This window comes from Channa argus, chromosome 12 (genome assembly GCF_033026475.1).
Source record: "Channa argus isolate prfri chromosome 12, Channa argus male v1.0, whole genome shotgun sequence".
Classification (NCBI taxonomy): Eukaryota; Metazoa; Chordata; class Actinopteri; order Anabantiformes; family Channidae; genus Channa; species Channa argus.
This window is the reverse complement of record NC_090208.1, coordinates 10613914-10633307: the sequence shown is the minus strand read 5'-3', so window position 1 is coordinate 10633307 and position 19394 is coordinate 10613914. Positions and strand designations below refer to the sequence as shown.

Below are 19394 nucleotides of genomic sequence, written 5' to 3'. Positions count from 1 at the left end.
AACAAAGCCAAACCCTGCAGTCTGTTGACAGAATTGGCCGGTCACAGAATAACTTGTCATAATTCTTCAGAGCAGTAAAGATCTCTAAGAAGTCACAAGATAAATCTCATAGGCTTCATTATTTGATAAAACATAATTGTTTATTTTCTTATTAAAAGTGCTGGATAGCTGACAAAGGGAGCTATGAAAGAGTTGCTCATATGCAACCTAAAATGTAGCTTTATTTTGAAGGGTTGTAAGACAAACATGTTGGGAGCCTCTGCTTTAGAGGGAAGCCTCAAAGACAAAAGCCAACAGTCGACACTACATCAGATCACTGAACTACTGGGAATTGTTAACAGTCTTGGATGGTATAACGTTATAGAAATTGCAGCTAACTCTCCACGGGACACCGATCTGTGAGCAATGGTTGCTAAGTGACCATATGGCCACATCATTACAGGTGTTCTAATGTTGGGGAGAGTTTGCAGGGATTGATGGGAAACTCAGAACAACAACGGCCTGAGGGCGATGTTTGAACCACACTCAGTCATCGCCTCCCTCCCCAGTCTGCATCACTCTCGACTGTGTCAGCATTCAAGCCTCCCACCCATTCAAAGACAGTAACAAGGGGCACCACTGGAAATGGAGAATGGAGAGAATACAGCTCCTTTTTTTTCCAGAGAGACTGTTGGATGGGTTCATTTTTCAGTCTCCTATAAGCTCTGGAGTTGGGTGTAGGTTTGTGACTGACTGATGGGAAAGTTGGACAGCCGTCCCCTTTGAAAAAAATGAGCCCAGTCATATGAAGCAAAGGCTGAGCTGCCGTCGTTTTGCCTTTATGGCTCTTCTAACACAGGCGGGATATCAAGACTGACGCTAACAAGAATGTTTGGGGGTCTGAAATCCTACTTTACCTTTTCACCTTGCTCGCCCATTTCACCCTGTTAAGAAAGACAGCAGAGTGTTAAATGGAGAAAAGCTCAAGAGAAGTTGGTATCAGTGAGGGAATTGTTGCAGCCACAAAGTGTCAGCTTGTATCTGAGGTATAATTCATGTTAGATTATTGACATTCTCATGTATTATGGCTGCTTTCTTACCACTTGTGCAATCATAACATCAAGTTGTCAAAATGAACAGACCAGAATCCTAATTGTAATAGTATGATGAAAGCCTATGGTGGGAACTACTATCACATTTAATTACACACATAGGTATATGTTACGAAGATGATTTGCCATGATATATCATGCATGTATATGATATTAAACATAAAATATACGTGTGCGCAATATAAGGTTAAAAATTTGTTTCAAAAGTAAATGATGTTTCTTTGACGGGAAAAGCTAAAAATACAACCAAAACAAAACCAAAAATACATGATTTTTGATTTCCACAAATATGAGAACACAGATTGTGCGTGGACCAGACCTTGGCTCCGGGGACACCGTCCAATCCTGGGATTCCAACGTCCCCCTATGAACACACAGTGGCTGTATTCAGTGTGTTGTTTAAGCACCAAAGTTTGGGTTGGACAGAGATAACCTTTAACCCTGACAGAGGTTAGGTTTGCGTTGTTGGTGCACAGCTGTTACACATTTGCCCGATAGCTGATAGCCACCTAGTCCACATAGAATAAATGCAATAGACTCGAAACATGTACTGCAGGGCTGAGAATTAAGTGAATAAAAGTTCAAAAGTATAAAATATTACGACCACAAACTAAATCTGAAAGTAGAGAGAATAAACAAGCTGATTAAAAGCTTAATTATGTCTGCTTTGGTTGAGAACATGAGGAAAAGCAGGAAGCCAAGTCCACGTGATGAATGCCAGTTTTGCTGTTCGTACAGGAGTTTTGAAACCCCGCTCTTTCTGCTCTCATCGGCTAACTAACTTCAGAGCATCTGTTGCCAAGGGCAATTAACCCCGCGATCTTTGCAAACCCACCACATCATTAGCCCTTTAGAAGAATAGCAGCTATTCCTCATCCCAGACAGACAACTTTAGATGGATGATTCTGATTAATGCAGGATGGAAAAGCACTTTACCCTTTGGATTATTTGGAGCAAAACACATGAAGGAGCTGCTTGACAGTGGCTATAGAATAAGGAAAACTGGCTCACTGTGAACATTATTCCTTTTGCCTTTTACCCAATTGGCATAATGATTGGAGACATTTGTCAATAAAACTTTGAGGGAATATTAGTGTGTGCAATCTATGTCTAGGGAGGAACCCCTCTACTAGTAGTGAAACCCTTCGTAAATGGTGGAATCATGTATCATCTATCAGCTCACATATGGGAGTCATTGACATAATGATGATAATCTATTGCCATAACGATGATGGAGTCTGATTAAAAACTCCTCAAGTGGGGCTGGTAAGGTTTGCATTAGCGATCATCCCCCTTTCAGTGGATATCAATGTCAGATCAATGCGATGTCTACCAGTCAATCTGCCACTGCAGGCAGAGCTGTTTTAATTGCTCCAGAGTTCAACTTTCTGCTTGAGTGACACTTGCATACCATAACAGATTCTGTTTTATCACTGCGTCGCACAGGATTGGAGTCCTATTTCATGGCTGCTGGCAAACCCGAGTCGCTGCACAAATATGGAGGTAGGCCTTCAGCGTTCAGAGTTAGTGCAGCTTCGACGCCAAAATCCAACTTCTTCACTCTGTTTCCCATTACAGCCATGCGTGCCTCTCCGCTCATATCTCCGCAAAAGTATGCTCAAGATTAGAGAGAGAGTCATCTCTGCACTCATTCACGTCATTTATGACATCGTTTGTTCTGAAATAAATACGCTTTTCCAATTTCCCCCCATTGTCAAACACCTGCACTGTGTCTACTTTATTCGCTATGGAAATTAAATGCAGGAACGAGCTGAGAGTGTGAGGAGATTCGCAGGCAGCTCAAAATTATACTTTGTGGTTAAGGCTTGAAGATGCAGCCCAGGGGATTTCTCCTGAATAGGATGGTGGTTTGAAATTGTCAGATTGCGTGGCAGAACTTTTCTAAAATGAAAAGGGCAACACATGGCGAAGAAGACTAATGAAAATTCTAAGTGTGTTAAATTGTCTGGGCCTTTTGAAGACAAAATACTTTCAGGTGTGGATGGAAATTAGCTTTCTGACCTTGTGTTATACTGGTTCAGACTAAATTTAGAATCAAATGAAAAAGATACTTAATCATAATTCTAACAGATGGATTTTAAATTTCCTTCACATATTCTTCAGTTTTTTTCTAAAAGATTTTCTATTTGTAATTATTATTTTTTGCACAATTGTGTAACAACATCACAACAGCGTGTCCTTACTGGAAACTAGCAAAGCACCAAAAGGAACGAGTAGACATTTATACCACAGTCATCATCAGTTGTTGAGTTGTTTGTATGAGCTCACCTTCTGTCCGTCAACACCTGGGATGCCAGGAGGCCCAAGTGAACCCTGGGAAATAAACAAAAAGGCCTTCAGAGGTCATTATATTAAATGATCACTGTATTTTGCTTTTAAGGCAACTCAACACCTCAGCTATAGTTATCAAAAAATGTGAAATAAATGTAAATATATGCACTTTTTCTTTCTACCTACTCAATCAAAGGCTTGAACCATCTCCCAGTGGACACCAACACCCAAAACAAAAATAAAGTCACATACTCCACAAAAACTGCTCTCATACAGAACTATATGACAAAACACACACACACACACACCAGACAGGCCGGTCCCCTGTTCCCATCGCCACTTGTGCACCCGGTGTGTGCTGATCTTATCAAACCAGGCCAGAATAAATACTGCATGTCATATTTTAGGGTCTGCTAAGTTATGGATGATACAGGCAGAAAGTACCAGCGGGAGCGGAGAAAAATTATGTTGAGCTTTAAGCTGAAAGAAGAAGATGTACTCATGTTGTACTGTAGCTCTTGTTTTTTACATGTACTGCTTTAACTCACATAAAGTTGATGATTAGGACCAAAAACCTTTTAACTGAACTCCCACTCTCCCGTCTAGTGGTGTGCTTATGTTGGCTATTTGTGCTCCTCCATAATAAAAATGATTTGCTGTTACCATGGTCACATTTATAGATCGGAGATGGGGGAACTAACAGACAAGGCAAACTAATAAAAACAATGATTTTGCATCTTTTCTAATATACGCCATAGAAACTCTGAAGGAAAACAGGTCTCGGTGGGGAGGGACAGTTCATAAAGTTTATTGTTTCAACTCAGATAATTTCAAATATATGATTCATCCTCTGTATAATCTCATGTCACTAAATCAGACACCAAGGTGGTGGTGAAACTTGAATAACTGCCCCTTTGCTAAACACAGTGCTCCACCAGCAGCAGAACTAATTGAGTAGCCCTGGGGCCTGGCTTATGAGTCATTAACACGGCAGTGTGTCATCACTGACCCCTCCACACACACACACACACACATGTGCGCACACACACGCCCTCCTACGCCGACGGGAGGCCTTGCCGACAGATGACAGCACAGACAGGAAGTGTCTGATTGGGTTACACTGAACAAACACTGGCAGCTACCTGATGGCTGGATATGGCTTACATCTGTTTCTCACATCAGCGCCGCCAGGGACCTGCAGCCTGTTTCACAGCACTTAGCTCCAGGTTCTCTGCTCTCTGTCTCTCCCCCTCTGTCACCCTTTTTCACCCCTTTCCCTCCTAATCCAAATTTGAGCTACAACTCCCATCTTTTCTATCCACTTTTCGAAAATCAGCCTGTGTACTGCTTAATCTTGCGGTACACGGATCCACCACTTAGTCACAAGTGCAACTTATCACAGCTGAAACATTGTTACTGCGAGAAAAATTCAAAAAAGAAACCGAAGATTGTAAGAAGTGGACAAAGACAGATCCTTATCGGCGTGAAATGCTTTTGATATCATTCAGCAGATAAAGTGAAGGGAATCGGATTTTATTTCATCTGAAAGAAAAGCGGGAACATGATTTTTCTTTTTAACATACCTTCAACCCTGGTGGCCCCCCAGGCCCCTGTGAATGAGAAAAGAGACATAGAGAGACAGAGTGAATGGAAGAGTAATAGAACAAGCAAAAAAAAAAAAAAAACCCTTCACATCTCATGAAGTAATATGATTTCCACAGCCAGCACGGTCACAGCACAGAGACTGGCAAAGTCTCTGGTAGGATTTCATACAGTGAGCACACACCCTTCAGGCAGAACAGAATCACAATCAATCCTTTGTTTTATTCCTCAACAAAGAAGGAAAACCAACTTACTCTGAGCTACACCATAAACACGATTCTCTAATGAGACCACGGATAGCAATATATCTTACGGTTTTATCTTTTGTACTGTTTGCTGATCTTTTTATTCGACTGTAAAAACCTGTCTTGTTTGGCTGCTCTACATTCTACAGTCCAACACGTACAGAGGTTCATTACCTAAATGGGCTCATAGTTGGAAAGCCTTACGAAGCTAATAAGTCAGGGCAAAAAAGGCGCCACGTTTCTGAGATTTAAGTCTGTGATAGATGCTTTTTGGAGGATGATTTCTACTTTTTTTTAAATCTGCTGTTAGTTTACCACAGAGGAACGTGGAGGCCATGTTGGATCCTCAGCCGCCTCCATCAGATACCTGCCTCAGAACAACAGGGCCGCTTTGTGACCTAGCTCCTTCCTCACAAGACTCATCATCGCCTTAACGCTTGGCTGTTACAACGCTTCGCCTTGGCCAACATTTTTCTCACTGTGCTCAGGGTCTACGGTAAATGGTGCCATTTGGCTCATCACTTGCAGTTGGGTTAAGGCCACGCAGCCCTTTTGCCCCACAAGCCTTCTACAACAACAACGTTCATAGCTTTAGTCATGTTGATGCAGTATATTTGGAAACACTAAATATTTCTGGGCCCTTGATGAGTTTATTAAAAAGTAGCCAACAAGGACATGCTCAAAATTTTCACTGTCGGTGCAGATATGTTGTGAAGAAGTGGCCAATTTTTGCCCTGCCGTCGAAGCACCAATGTGCACTTGGTTAAGCTAAAAACGCAAATATAATCACTAGTTTTTGGACCACTTTTGTGATCTATTCACATTTGTTTAGTTTCTGTTGCTCAAACATGACGATCGCTGAAGCTCCAAACGTTCCCGTTCTGCAAACCTAAATCCTGCAGCAACAGCTTCTCACATTTACAGAAATGGGCCACACAGTCGCAGCTCATTTATTGTGGATTCCATCTGCACTTACAGCAAAAACCTCAATGAACAAGTTTTATTAACTCAGGCAAACAAGAAAAAAGGTTTTGCTCCCGATTGCCTTTAAAAGCCTTTTGTTAGCTATGCTCGGTACGGTTTGGTAAACATCTTTATGACCCGCTAGGTATGTGAGAGCATGTGCCACTCGACTGAGCGCTAATTAGCTTGGCTACATCTGAGAGCACTCAGGAGCTACTGCCTCAAAAGCAGGTTTTTGTTTTTTTAGTCAAGTCAAGAGCCTTTGAGGAAGTCGGCATCCTGCTTCTTTTGTTCTCAGCTTTGGGCCTCGACATTGTTGGGTTAATTAAAAACAGCGACTATCCCAAACATCTTCATTCTAAAAGTTATTTCTACTGTAAGTATTCATCATGATAGCACGTGCGCTGCATATGGCACCTCGGCCGCCTCATTTTACATTCATAAAGGGGAAGAGTCCACGGATGTGCAACGTGGCGCCTATTGAAGCATTGAATGTTTGGTGCTTTCTTCATGAGTCGGAAATGACAAACAATGGGGCCCAGGTCAATTCCCACATTCAGTCTGCACTTCAGCAACTTCAAGAGGGCGCACGTCTGGCTCAGCATGTACAAGAAGAATACTTGGGACGACTGTGGCACAGAAGAGCTGAGCTACATGTTGGAGCTTCGAGCAGAGGTGGTTTGAAACTAGCTGTTTAGAAAATTAAGAAAAATTATATTTGGACAAAATGGGTCCTTTTGTCTTTCAACAGTATAATCAAAATGTCTGTCAATGAATAAAATCTAAATAATGTCAAATGTGAACATGTGTGAAGTGATTACAGTTTTAACCATATTACTCCTAATTAATGCGCATACATCTGTGCAATAACAAACTGCAGCCTCCTGATAAGTAAACATTGCCCCAAAAGTCTTTTGTTTATTCTGTATATGCAACTAGAATTAACCAGCTGCGGGAGACAAGATTGGAAACGTGTATACCAAAAGACAAGGAAGAAAAAACTGCATAAAGTAACTCTTATTGAGTTTAGTGGTTTGACAAAGAGGATCTGGTTGTTCTTCTAGTGGAATTATTAGTTACATTTACCTTCAATTTTCATTTCATTAACTTGTCAGGGACAAAATGAAGTTTTTGCATCTCACAAATTGCTACAATCTCTTCCCATTTTTGATTAATCTCTTAGTTTCTATAGTTCTAGATTATTCATCGGGCTTATTAAAGGTTGGGGAAAAGTAAAAAATGTGTAGAATGATTTCCCAGTAATGTGTGTGTCAGACCAACCGTCCTAAATCCAAAGCTAAAACTGGAGAAACTGACTACAGAAAATGGACGGGAGCTTTAAATGAAATACATTTTTTATTTATTGATGACTGAAAGATTAACTACTCAGTCATTTCAGCTGTACTGTCAAACACGTAGAACTGAGGATTTTGTACCAGATTTAGCCACTAGCTACTTTCCATCAGCCCTTTCTGGACAAAAAAAAACATGACCAAATGACCTCAGACTTTTTAAATTCCTCATTACGATCCTGCCTTTGGGTATCCTGCATAAATGTATGACACTAAGCCCCACATTGTGAAAAACAATCCTTTAAGAAAACACAGATTTGTTCCACACCAAAAGGCTTTTTCTCATTGACGTCGACTTTTGCCACAGCATTTCTGGAGTCAACAGAGCATGTCCTACTCACATCTTTGCCCCTCATGTTTGGCCTCACATTGAAAGGAAGCAACTTAGTCAAAGAACCAAAATATTATAGGTATAAAAATTAGATGCCTGCATCCTGACGTGTAATATAACTACATATAAGCAGGATGTAAACGACTAACTGGAAATACCACCAAACGACAGCTACGGATGGGACAGATGCAACACCACATACAGTAGAATACACAGTTTTCCACATTTAGTCCTTTTGAAGCAAAATCGAGTTCAAAATGAAAACTGTGTGCAAGGCTGCAAGCCACCTTTAGAAAGCTGAAGACCCCCTTAATTTACCCCAGAGAGACCTCATGGCGCTGATGATTCTGAATTCAGTCCTGAAAATATTTCCTTTTTCTTCTTCTTCCCACCTCCCCCCGCCTCCGTGTTGCTCCACAAGAACTTAATCCTCCTAACCAGCACCATATGTCCTGGAAGCCTGCTGGAAAACTCTGGCATCTACGTTTGCCTCTTAAAACAATAGCATCTACATAAAAAAAATAAGATAAATAACGCTGAGCTGTGTCAAGTGGACGCTAGCGAGCACCGTAAAGGCAGCAAAAGGTGCTCAAGGATCGACCTCAGCAACCCGACCTCAAGCTCGCAGCAAGTCTGAAAGTGGCCATCGCAGATCATCCTTTCAGCTTGCTGCACAAAGTGGAGCCTATTGGTCTGGTTGCCTCTGCAGATCTAATTCATATTGATGTTCAAAGGCCAATCAAGGGTGTGGACTGATGATGTGATGGAGAATTGCTTTTTATTCTGTCTCCAGAGGTTCAACAACCCAAATGATGATCTACAGAAACATTTCTTTCTAATCCATTATCTTTGCTCCAAAGAGTAGCAAACAAGCTGTTGGCTGGAAACTCAGAAACGACAACCACTCCGCTGTGTTTGAGCAGCCATGTCACATCTTTTTACAACCGCTTAGACGTGCTCATCTTACGGCGCTTTAGGGAGGGAAGGTTTGATGTCTAAATGATATTACTCCTTGTTAAAAGTACATTAGTGTCATCTAGTGTATATCCACATGAAATAGTACGCTTTATTTCAAGAATTACAGTGAATAGTGGATAGTTTTTACACAAAACTGAGCTCATTTTGAATGCGATTCACCATTAATCTCTTGCAGAAATACTCCAGCTGCTGTCATGAGCTGTTGTGTAAGCACTGGCAGCTTAGGGGAGCACACCTGGGTCCATCCATATTGATTTTTACATTCACAAAACTGTGCAGCTCACGCCGCCACGAGCACAAAGCAAATAATGGATGAAAACACAATCAAAGTCACCAAAATCCGAACACTGGAGCAACGTAAAGTAAAATGAAGTCACTTTAATGGAGCATAGCATCTTAAGCGATTCGCATCGTTAAACTCCTCTCACTGCATGTCTGTTTAAACACTGAAGCCTCACCATTCTTTATTTTCTCTGTCCATATTTTTCCAATTCACCAAACTTTTCCACACCATGGGAAAGGTCCAAGGAGATTAAATCAGAGATGGATGGTCTTGATATCGCCTCCTCTGTCAGTTTCACTTATTCTCGCCTGCACTTGTGAAAACTGACATCATTGAGCGTTTTGGCATTTCACGTTTTCCGACCTTGCTTTTCCCTGGAAATTGGTTCGACCTATTCGATGCAGCTTTTATGAGGAAATTTTAATCAAGTGCTTTATTTGCTGAACACCACAAGTGGTATCCAGTTGCTGTTAACTGGAACAGCTTGTCCCTACTGTAGAGTTTAAAGAGTTTTGTGAGAGAAAACAAACACTTTTGCAGGCTATCATAAAGTGTGTCATTAATAATCACCATAGCATTCATAAACCACCTTATGAATATCTCATAAACTAACATGCATTTAAAATTATCCTAAGTGGCAGCGTGCCTACATGATTGCTTTATTAATAAACTAAGCTGCAGCACATAACTAAAATCGAAGGGGAAAATTCCGCAGCAGTAGAAATATGTTTAAATGAAAACTAGACCCATTATTCTGCTGCTTATTAAACAGAACCCCCAGCCTGCAAATGGCGAGAGCCATTTTCAAAAGCACTAGCATCCTCGGATTGTTTGTGCATTGAAAACTGTTCTCAGCTGAGGACAATCATTACAAAAGAGGAGAAAAACAAACCTGTTCCACAAAGAAATGCACCGTCTTGTTTTTATTATTTATAGTTAATTAGGAGACTCATATCATACACAGAACAGTCTGTAAATATGTACATTGACCGGGGGGTATATTACCAAAACCCAATGAAATATAAATTGTTAATTAATAAGCCCTAGATGTGTTGGCAAGCAGATTATGTTACTTTTCGACAGCCGTTTTCAGTTTTGTTTTTCATAAACTTCTGCTAATCAAATACTCATATTTCCCAAAATGTCAAACTGTTTCTTCAAAAAAACAGTTAAAGCTAATTGTGTCTTTCTACAGCCTACATCCTAAGCTATACGCTGGTGCTAAATCAAACTGGTATCCAAGGTCAGCCACAGATCATGCGGAAAAAGTGCTTACCATGGGTCCAATTTCTCCAGGGTGCCCGGGATCACCCTATAGGAAACACAGAACAGATCATTAAAGAATGCAGCACAAGCTTGTTTGAAAAGTTGACAATGTGACAATGATTATGTGCAATTTTCTGGTTAAAAACAGCATTTTACACATTATGTTTGGATGCCAGGTAGTGCCAGCTCGGGCACTTGGCTGCGAGGCCTTTATCCTGCTGTGTCCTACCTGTACCCTTGAATCCCTGTCTCTGTTCTAGTATTTACTATTGCTACGGGCTCCTGTATGTTGGATTTTGCTGCAGTTCTTGGGTAAAAATAGGACTATGCCCAATTCAGATCCAGATCCCATGCTTGAACATTATCCCATTTTTGAATCTAGAGGACACTTTTTTGCCACCCTTCTTGAGAGATTCACGATAGGAGAAATAACTAATAAGAAATAATAACTCCCAAGCAGGAGAAGCTTATTTCTAAGAAAATCACAAAAATTGTCGCCACTGTAAGAAGAAGAGCTAATAACAATAACCATCCAGAACTTGGAGAGAATCAGATAAACAGCACTTAATTCCCTTTTTTTTTGCACTCTGACTGTGAGTCCTGCCAAGTCAATAAAGATCAGCTGGAGCCCTAAGAAGGTTTTATGACTGAACCTAATTGACAGGCCTTTTCTGTTTCTCCGTTCTCTCACAGGCCGAGCTCACACAAATTAGTGTGATGGCAGTAAAACACTTAAAGACAAGGAACATGTTATGGTATAATGAAAAACAGCCAAGTAAATGTAAATCCATACAATAAAGTATTCTTTTGGGAGCATGTTTTGCTAGCGACTTTATGAGCTATGGTGTAACTTCTCATCTTGATTTGAAAGGATTTCACTGAGAAAAACCATCTCAGCGCTAAATTGATTATAAATTAATTCATTATAGTTTCATCCTTACATGCAAGTCGGATTCTGGGCTCAAAATCCAACATGGCTGCTCCATGTATCAACTATGTAACAGCTGCCGATGTTCACTGCTTTGTAAATCAACGTTTTTAACCTGGCTAGAACTTCTGTTGTTATGGTAACCTGCAAGGATGGAACTAGAATTTTTTTTAATGGAGGTGGACAGACTATGGCACACACTCAGAACAGGATGGCAGACTTGGGAAATGATTTAAAAGTTTTGTGGTGGAAAAAAAATGGGATAATGTTCAAGCATGGGATCTGGATATGAATTTGACATAGTCCTATTTCTACCCAAGAACTGCAGCAACATCCAACATATAATAATAATAAAAATTATAATTATTACATTTAATCATAATAAAGTTTTTAAACAATTGGTCAGTGGCGTCAGGCGAAGCTCAAAACTCACTGGTAGACCAGGTACACCTCTTGGCCCATCTTTGCCAGTGTCCCCTGGTGGCCCCCTTGGCCCAGGAGGGCCCGGTGGACCCGGGGGCCCAGGTGGTCCTGCCTGCCCCTGATCTCCCTGTGTGGCAAAATAGCACATTTCAACATTATTATGCCGCGATATGGTTGGATCCATTGAGATTGGAGCCACTGCAGATAAATGATAATGAAGAAAAAGCAGTAGAATGATTTCAGGGGGTGGCTATGAGGTGCTTCCATTCATAACATGGAGGATTTTGGATATTATGGCTACGGCTTAGAATAGTACAATGAAGATAGAGCAGTAAATGTTCTGATTTATAGAAGAAATATTAATCCCTTAACATGCATGCATTCCTGAATGGACCTCATGAGTAGAAGAGGGATTGAACGTTGGGTGCTGGCTGAACAAAAAAGATCACAAAGCTACAATAATATGAGGAAAAATATACAAAAAATGTGTGGTCCATAGTTAGACTGGATTAAAGTAATTCTGAGAAAACATTCAGCAATCTAACTTCATTAATCAATGCGTACTGAAACTACTTTAACTAGTGCCAGGACTGTAATTCATTTTAGCTTAATAAAACCTTTTTTACAAAAAATAAGAGTGTTTATGACAGGTCTGCCTGTAGGCTTGCATGCAATCTGCAGGATGGCCAGACAGGAGTGATTCGGTGAGACTTGGCGAAGTGGACAGAGAGACAAGAGAGGACGCAGCCACTACCTTAATGAGCCGCCGTTTTATGAGCTGCTGGTCAGCGGAAAGAAAGCCATGATTGATCTTAGGGAAGACCATCTGAGCAGGTGTGTGAGGTCAAGAGGTCGTAGGTCAGAGGTGAGAGAAGGTTGAAGAAGCATGAGGTCCCAGAAGAAGGAGGAGGAGGAGGAGAAGGAAGGCAAATGCAAAAAGAAACAGATTTTGTTAGAAAGGCTTGTGTTCATGAACCCGGGTCCAGCGCCTTCACAGATGGAGGAGAAATCCACACATTTTCCAACTATGGAGGTGGCTTTGCTTCGGAAGTCTGGGCTTAATTTGTTTGGAGCCAGGGCCCATAATTACCACCTCAAGGGTGCGAGGGCGCCACAGTGGGCTCACAGTCCTCGGGAAAAAGGGAATTTCTCCTCGTCTGTGAACGTGCTGTCATCATCATCATCATCGCTGCGCCTGCCGCTAAGTCAGACCCCAGGAGCTGCACACTCTGACTCCAGCATGAGTTCAGGCTGAGTTCTAACCATGTTCCATTCAGTGCTCTGCTTGTGTCCTTTGCTGTTAGGTGGCTTCCTCCTATGCTTAAACAATCCTGAAGGCCAAATTGGTGGATTGAAGGATTTGTGGTGAACCATGGGCATGACTTGAAAAAAAAAACACTTTGCCACTTTGGTTTATCATCTAGTATTTCTCTTGGAGTTCCTTCCATTCAGTTTAGCATCAGTGGACACCAGCCAAACCAGTCTTGGTTTTAGGATGCTGATGGATTCTTGTTCCAGTCCACTGCATACTGCATATTACTGGCTTGTAAAAGGCCACCTTTGCTTTCAGTGGGAGGCCTGGCATGGAGCATGGAACAGAAACCTCTTGAATGAAAGACGGGTAGCTTCAATGGAGGAAGAGAACAACAACTGGCTAGCTGTGATTAATCAAAGTGGGTTTTTTCCCGTGCCCTACTCCATCCTCACGGCTTGACAAAACACAGCCGACAGCAATTCATTCACTCTCAGTGTGTGCTGCAGAGGGGTCGGACAGAGCGGCTAGGCGGCACCGCCACGACAAACCTTGACAGTCAGGATCTGATTGCTGTGCAAAGCAGCCAGCGTAGGGAGACCAGGCAATCCCTAAAGGGACAAACAGCAGAAAATGGCACAACACAAGCATGACATTCAAACACTGGGTGAACAAAAACAGTTGAAGGGGTAAGAAGATAAGCATTAAAGATCTTAATACTATTATAAATGTGTCAAATAAGCTGTATGAAAACAGTTAACCTTAACCAGTTGAAATGGCTCTGGCTCCATCCGGAGTAGACAGTATGCTACAGTTTCCTGTTGTTTTCTTCCACATGTCCAGACTGAACATTTGTTGAGATGATCACAGAACAGACATTTGAGCTGTAACATGCTGGTAAGCTGGGGAGCGGCATTGTTCGTGGACTTTTTGGGGGGGAAACACTGGGAAATTCAATCAAATGGTTTCAAATTCCCCTGTCAACAACCTTCATGACAGATGTGATCCACTCATGAAAACTGATTAAAGGAAGAGAGAATCGGGCTGTCTTCTGCCCTCTGAGGAGACGGTTTATAGCCAAATGGCAACTTTAATCTGAGTCCAGAAACACTGACAGCTAAACGTGGCTTTGAATGTTATACTCAAATAAAGGCACCCAATTATTCGTTTTGATGAAATATTGTCTATACACAGATACATTTTTATTTTACCGCTCGTTATTGCATTCCTGGCAAACATGACATTTCATAGTAAGTTTTACAGTCACGATGCCATTTAAATGTCCACTAAAACATGAATTGATTGTTTGCTAAATCCCTACCCGAAACTAAAGCAACTAGTCTTTCAAGTATTTAAGGAGTTTAGCAAAAGTGCAAAAGGGGGGGGTGAAGTGCGACTAAAGTAAGACGCAACTATTAGCATGTCCAACTCATAAGCTTTCAACTTACAGTAGTAATCGATAATATCATCAATAGATTAAATAACTTTTTTTTACAGAATGAGTTTAAAACATGGTAAAACATCTGGTTGGGAAATACTCAAGTTGCACAGCCAAATGGAATTACATTATAACAGAATAAGTGATCTTAAATGTTTCTTTGCCATAACTTGACTACCTAGTACAGGATCTACAGTGTTATACAAAGGATAGTTATTTATGCAGCAATGGCTAAAAGGTAGAAAAAACAGCGAACCTTACTCAACTTTTTAAAAGTAAATGTGAAGGCATCAACTAAATTACACGAGCTGTGTGATAACACACAACACAACAGGTGTAACACTAACAAAGGGGGTCAGGACTTAGCAAAACGTCACATGTGAATGTCTTTAGTGTTGGAGATTCTGGAGACATTGACATGTTGGCTGGATAGATGTTTTTGCTGCAGCCTTGCTTCACCATAAATAACCAACCTGAATAAACAGATCGAAAGACTGGCTCACTATAGTAACAACATCCTATATTCAAGCTTGAAATCCAATCTGGCCCATCCACACCCGACCCTGGTGCCATCCCTCTGGTTTTCCAAAGATAATTCGAAAAGCACGGCTCATTAAGAATATGGCTTTCAAGGAAGGCCGATTTAACTCAGCCCTGCAACAGAACGCAGCAGTGGATGTTATTAAACTGCAGAAAATACCCTTGTTGTGTGTAACTGGGATTGAAGCACAAATATTTCTCAAGTTATGTACAACCCCAAACATCTTTAGGACAGAGAAAGAAAACAATTATTTGATTATGTTGTGAGGGAAACGAACAAGCCATGACAATGTTGCATCTATAGGCTAATACATGTTCTGCTTTCCAGAAGCATTTTTTTAATAAATGTGCTCCAAAATATCTGGATATCATGTTTTCACCGCGTCATTACGGGTTATTCGGTGTGAACTGATGGAAGAAAATAGCAATTTTTAAGCAACAATACATTAAAAAAAGCCAGGGAGAGAATCTGTGGCCAGGTCGACAGCATGGTGACAACCTCGCTGACCAATGTGTGTTTAAATGTGGAAAAAAAAAAAAAAGTCAATGATTATCTGTGCAAAAACCAGAGATTTGATCTTTCTCTGCAGGAGAAAAGCTTGACTAGGTGCAGGCTTAGTGCTCTGTCTCTGTGTGAGAATGATAATGACACGACGGTTGACAGAATCTAAACCGTTTACAGATTGCTTTGTTTTGTTCTTCCAAAAAGGGATGTTGGTTATTTGGTGAGGAGCTCTGTTGCCTGCAGCTGTAGTAAACAAAAAGCCAGATATGAGGACAATCAGCGAAAGCCGCTACATGACGCTGGGCAGAGCCAGCATATCTCCGACCACACCAAACACAAAAATCATCCCAAGCAGCTACGGGTTGCGGCGTGTTTTTGAATTGTGATATGTGGTGTGGATTACAAGTTCTGCACACACATGGCTTTAATACGTTTAAGACTGGATTTATACATTCATTTGAAGCCTCAGGTCTGGCATCGAGCCGATTCATCAAATTTATCTCAAGTGAAATTCCATTTTCAGCGCTCTTTTGTTCATGGCTGAAAAGTCGGATCTTGGGAATTACATAACCATAAACTCTTTATTTTGGAAGAACATTGCAAAAATGGTCAAATCCCAAGACACAGGAAGTAAAGAACTGGACAAACAATGGTAGACTTTTTTGTGAATTCTCATGAATTTTTCCAGCAACTGTTCCAGGAACTTGACAATTTTTGCTTGACAGCTGCAGCTAGTGTCATCCCTCAAAAAGAGACCACACATGCCTCTCTTCCTCATGCATATAACCAGTAACTCTTTTTAATTATATCCCACCGGTGGAGCTCAAAAGGAGGCAAAACATTTGTTTGTTAAACCTGGCCAATTGATTATATGCTGCTTGGTTAACCTCTGACACTTGCATGTGACCATCTAACCTTAATGGTCGACAAATGGCTGACCCTGACATGTGGGGAACAGGCAGAGGGCATCTGTGAGGATGTTTTGCCAGCCATGTGTTGATTCTAACACTTTCACTGGACACAAAAGTTTTGCGCTGGCACCTTGATTTGACCCTGAACACATACACATGCTGTATATACACCAAGAGTCCATCCTTTAAATGGCTCCAAATTTAAATCTGCTGATTCAGATTCAGACTCGGCAGACTGTGACAAAGGACATGCAATATTACTGTTTACATGTACCATCATATGGGTGTTATAGACTGTCTAGAGCCAATCCTGGGCATGAAATGAGCTTCATATTGATCCACAAGGTCAGGCAACACTTGTTCTGCCTTCATTTATTACAGGAACCTTTCTAATACAGTTCCACAACATCTACCTTCTAATGTAATGTGCAAAGTCAATATGCCTTTCCGAGGAAATTATAGGATTTGGTGGTGACCTAGAATGCTTTCATGCCTCCGAAGTCATCCGTGTGATTGTGACTGTGTGTTAATTTGTACCCGCTAAATTATAATTTTTCCGTAATTGGAAGTTACATTACATTTTTTCTCGAAGTGGACACTTTATTTATTGAGTCCGTAAGACAAATAGGATCCGACTGGTCCTTGTTATAACCCAGCCAACCACACTCCTGTTTCCTAAGTATAAATATTTTAACTGATAGAGACAGATGACTATTTCCTAGGTTAAGAGGGTACAAATTATGGGCAAAAGCCAAGAAATTCTAACCAAATGGGGACAGTTTACTCTGGTCAATTTGTCTAAAGACTGAAGACATCACGTTCCTGTGTGTTTGTGACTGTCCTTTCCTTGCTGCTAAAATGCTTATCCAAACTTATTCTATTATTAGGCATTAAGACAGAGCTAACATCTTAGTAAGTCTTTTGAAAGCGTGAACCAACTCTAAGATCCGCAATTGGTGTGAAATTGTCATTTGAGGAGCACATTTGTGTAACATGTAATCACTCTGAGCCCACTAATCAAATTTCACAGGGGAAAGGCATCTACATTGACTTTCGAAACTATGAGGTGTGACGATTTAACGTGCAGCCCGGAGTATAGTCGACAATCTGCAAACTACTATCAGATCCACCGGGGAGATGTGTTCTGGAGACAAGAGGAAACCATAGGACGTTATCTCGTCCTTGTGCTCCGACATCGTACTCTCTAACCTTCACAAATCAACTACAGGCTTTTAAAAAGTGACTGACTCCATACAAGTGGCTCTAAGTGAAAAGTGTGTGCGTGCATGTGCACATTGACCCAGTTAATGCAATCCACTTTAAACAAACCTGTGCAGTCATGGTCTTTTTTTTTTTTTTTTTTTAAAGGACTCATTTTTTAACCATTATTTGAGGAAAAATGAAGGCCACGCTTGCTTCCACTGGAAGATAGGCTAATTAATTTCTGAGTCTGTCAAGCACAGAAAAGCATTCACATTATCATCATTTAGAGGCTGCACTTTTATTGAAATGTCAAACTACGAAGCTGGAAACAATTAAGACTCTGAATATGCCTTATCACGTCAAGGATTGAAGTGAATCACGAGTAATTATATAGACAGAGCCCTTGGCTTTTGATTACAGCTGAGATTAAACAGATACGTTCTGCTGGTGCGCGAAAGCTCGAATTCGTGTTCAATGTGGACACAAGAAGTATCTGCAAAGAGTGTACCACCCTGTGGCTTCCAGTATGTCTTGTCTGCTCATTCTTGATGTAGAAATAAGCAGTGCTCAAATGTTTGTTGTGTTTGGCCATTTGGGATCCCAGGAATTTCATGCATCTCAAACCTTTTTCCCACAATTCTGCTGGGGGGAGACGCACACAGTCACACTCATCAGCCAATCACAAAAAGTTGCAGTAAAGCACATACCCGTGGTCCCTGGTCGCCTTGATCCCCCTGTGGAAGGCAAGAACAAGAATTTCTCTTCAAATTCAAAAGACGAGCACACACTGAACACACACACACACATGTACTGTAGAGTGCTGCTAACAAGCTGAGACTCGCACTGTAATCACACAGGCCTAATTCAGAACACACTGATAAAGAAAAATAATACAGGAACCCTCAGCTATTCATTGTGGTTGAGAGTAAAATCACTTATGATAACACGGGCTGACATGAATTGGGTATGAGAGAAAGAAAGAGAGCAGTGGTGTGAGGTTTGGTGGGTTTGGTGGAGGGGGGCTGAACCACATAGCCAGGGCCAGATTTTATGCCCCAGAGATCTTTGGCTCTCTGCCTTTCTGGGGGTAGATCTGTGTGGAGGGAGCATGTTCAGGAAGGAGAAAAGTTTTGGTTTCAAATCAACCTGCATAGTCAAGATTGTGGGTTTAAAACATTAGAGTGGAACACTGCTTTTTGAAATAATTCGGGCAAAAACCAAATGTTGCGGAGTGAATTGTAATCTGTCTACAATCAGATGACTGAATATCCTTAAACCATCTCATTCGCACTCCTGTACAGCAGTGAATGTGCCAAACGGCTTATCACACATGGATGTGAATGTTTCGCCTGAGCAATTTCAAATAAAGCAGTTCTTGGAATTTTTGTTGTAATTTTTCAACAGCCACTCATTCCAAAGCTGGATTTAATGGGAAAATAGTTGTGTATGGCCACGCTGATAAACGCTTTAATCGTCTTGGGCGGGAGGAACGAACAGTTGGTTTTCATTTCAATAAACTGCCAAAAAAAGGAGTTCGCGGGAGCCACGGACACGCAGCCAATCAGGTGGACTCCACTATACCCCATTGTCAAAACGGACGCCATCAGTACTTATAACAAAAAAAAACTATTTGCTGCTGTTTTATGAAGGAATGCTCAGTGATGCTTCTGTTCATTTACGTGCTATGCTGTGGATTTGTGAACGATAGAGAGTTAAGGTTAGGATGGCTTGCAGCAGAATCTTCATAGAAAATTTTATAAGTAGTAATGATAATATCAGACTTCGCAATTT

General features: G+C 41.1%; 1 protein-coding gene across 1 annotated transcript in view; it reads right to left on the bottom strand.

Moving 5' to 3' along the window:
- LOC137137776 (collagen alpha-1(XXV) chain) overlaps positions 1-19394 on the bottom strand; it is a 131983-nt gene that overhangs the window by 28627 nt on the left and 83962 nt on the right. Inside the window, exons 6-14 of the mRNA XM_067524423.1 lie at positions 18311-18337; positions 13558-13617; positions 12509-12580; positions 11765-11881; positions 10414-10449; positions 4967-4993; positions 3381-3425; positions 1411-1455; positions 897-923 (exon numbers count right to left, since the gene is read on the bottom strand). Coding sequence (XP_067380524.1) covers positions 897-923; positions 1411-1455; positions 3381-3425; positions 4967-4993; positions 10414-10449; positions 11765-11881; positions 12509-12580; positions 13558-13617; positions 18311-18337 — 456 coding nt within the window. The remainder of the gene's footprint in view (positions 1-896; positions 924-1410; positions 1456-3380; positions 3426-4966; positions 4994-10413; positions 10450-11764; positions 11882-12508; positions 12581-13557; positions 13618-18310; positions 18338-19394) is intronic.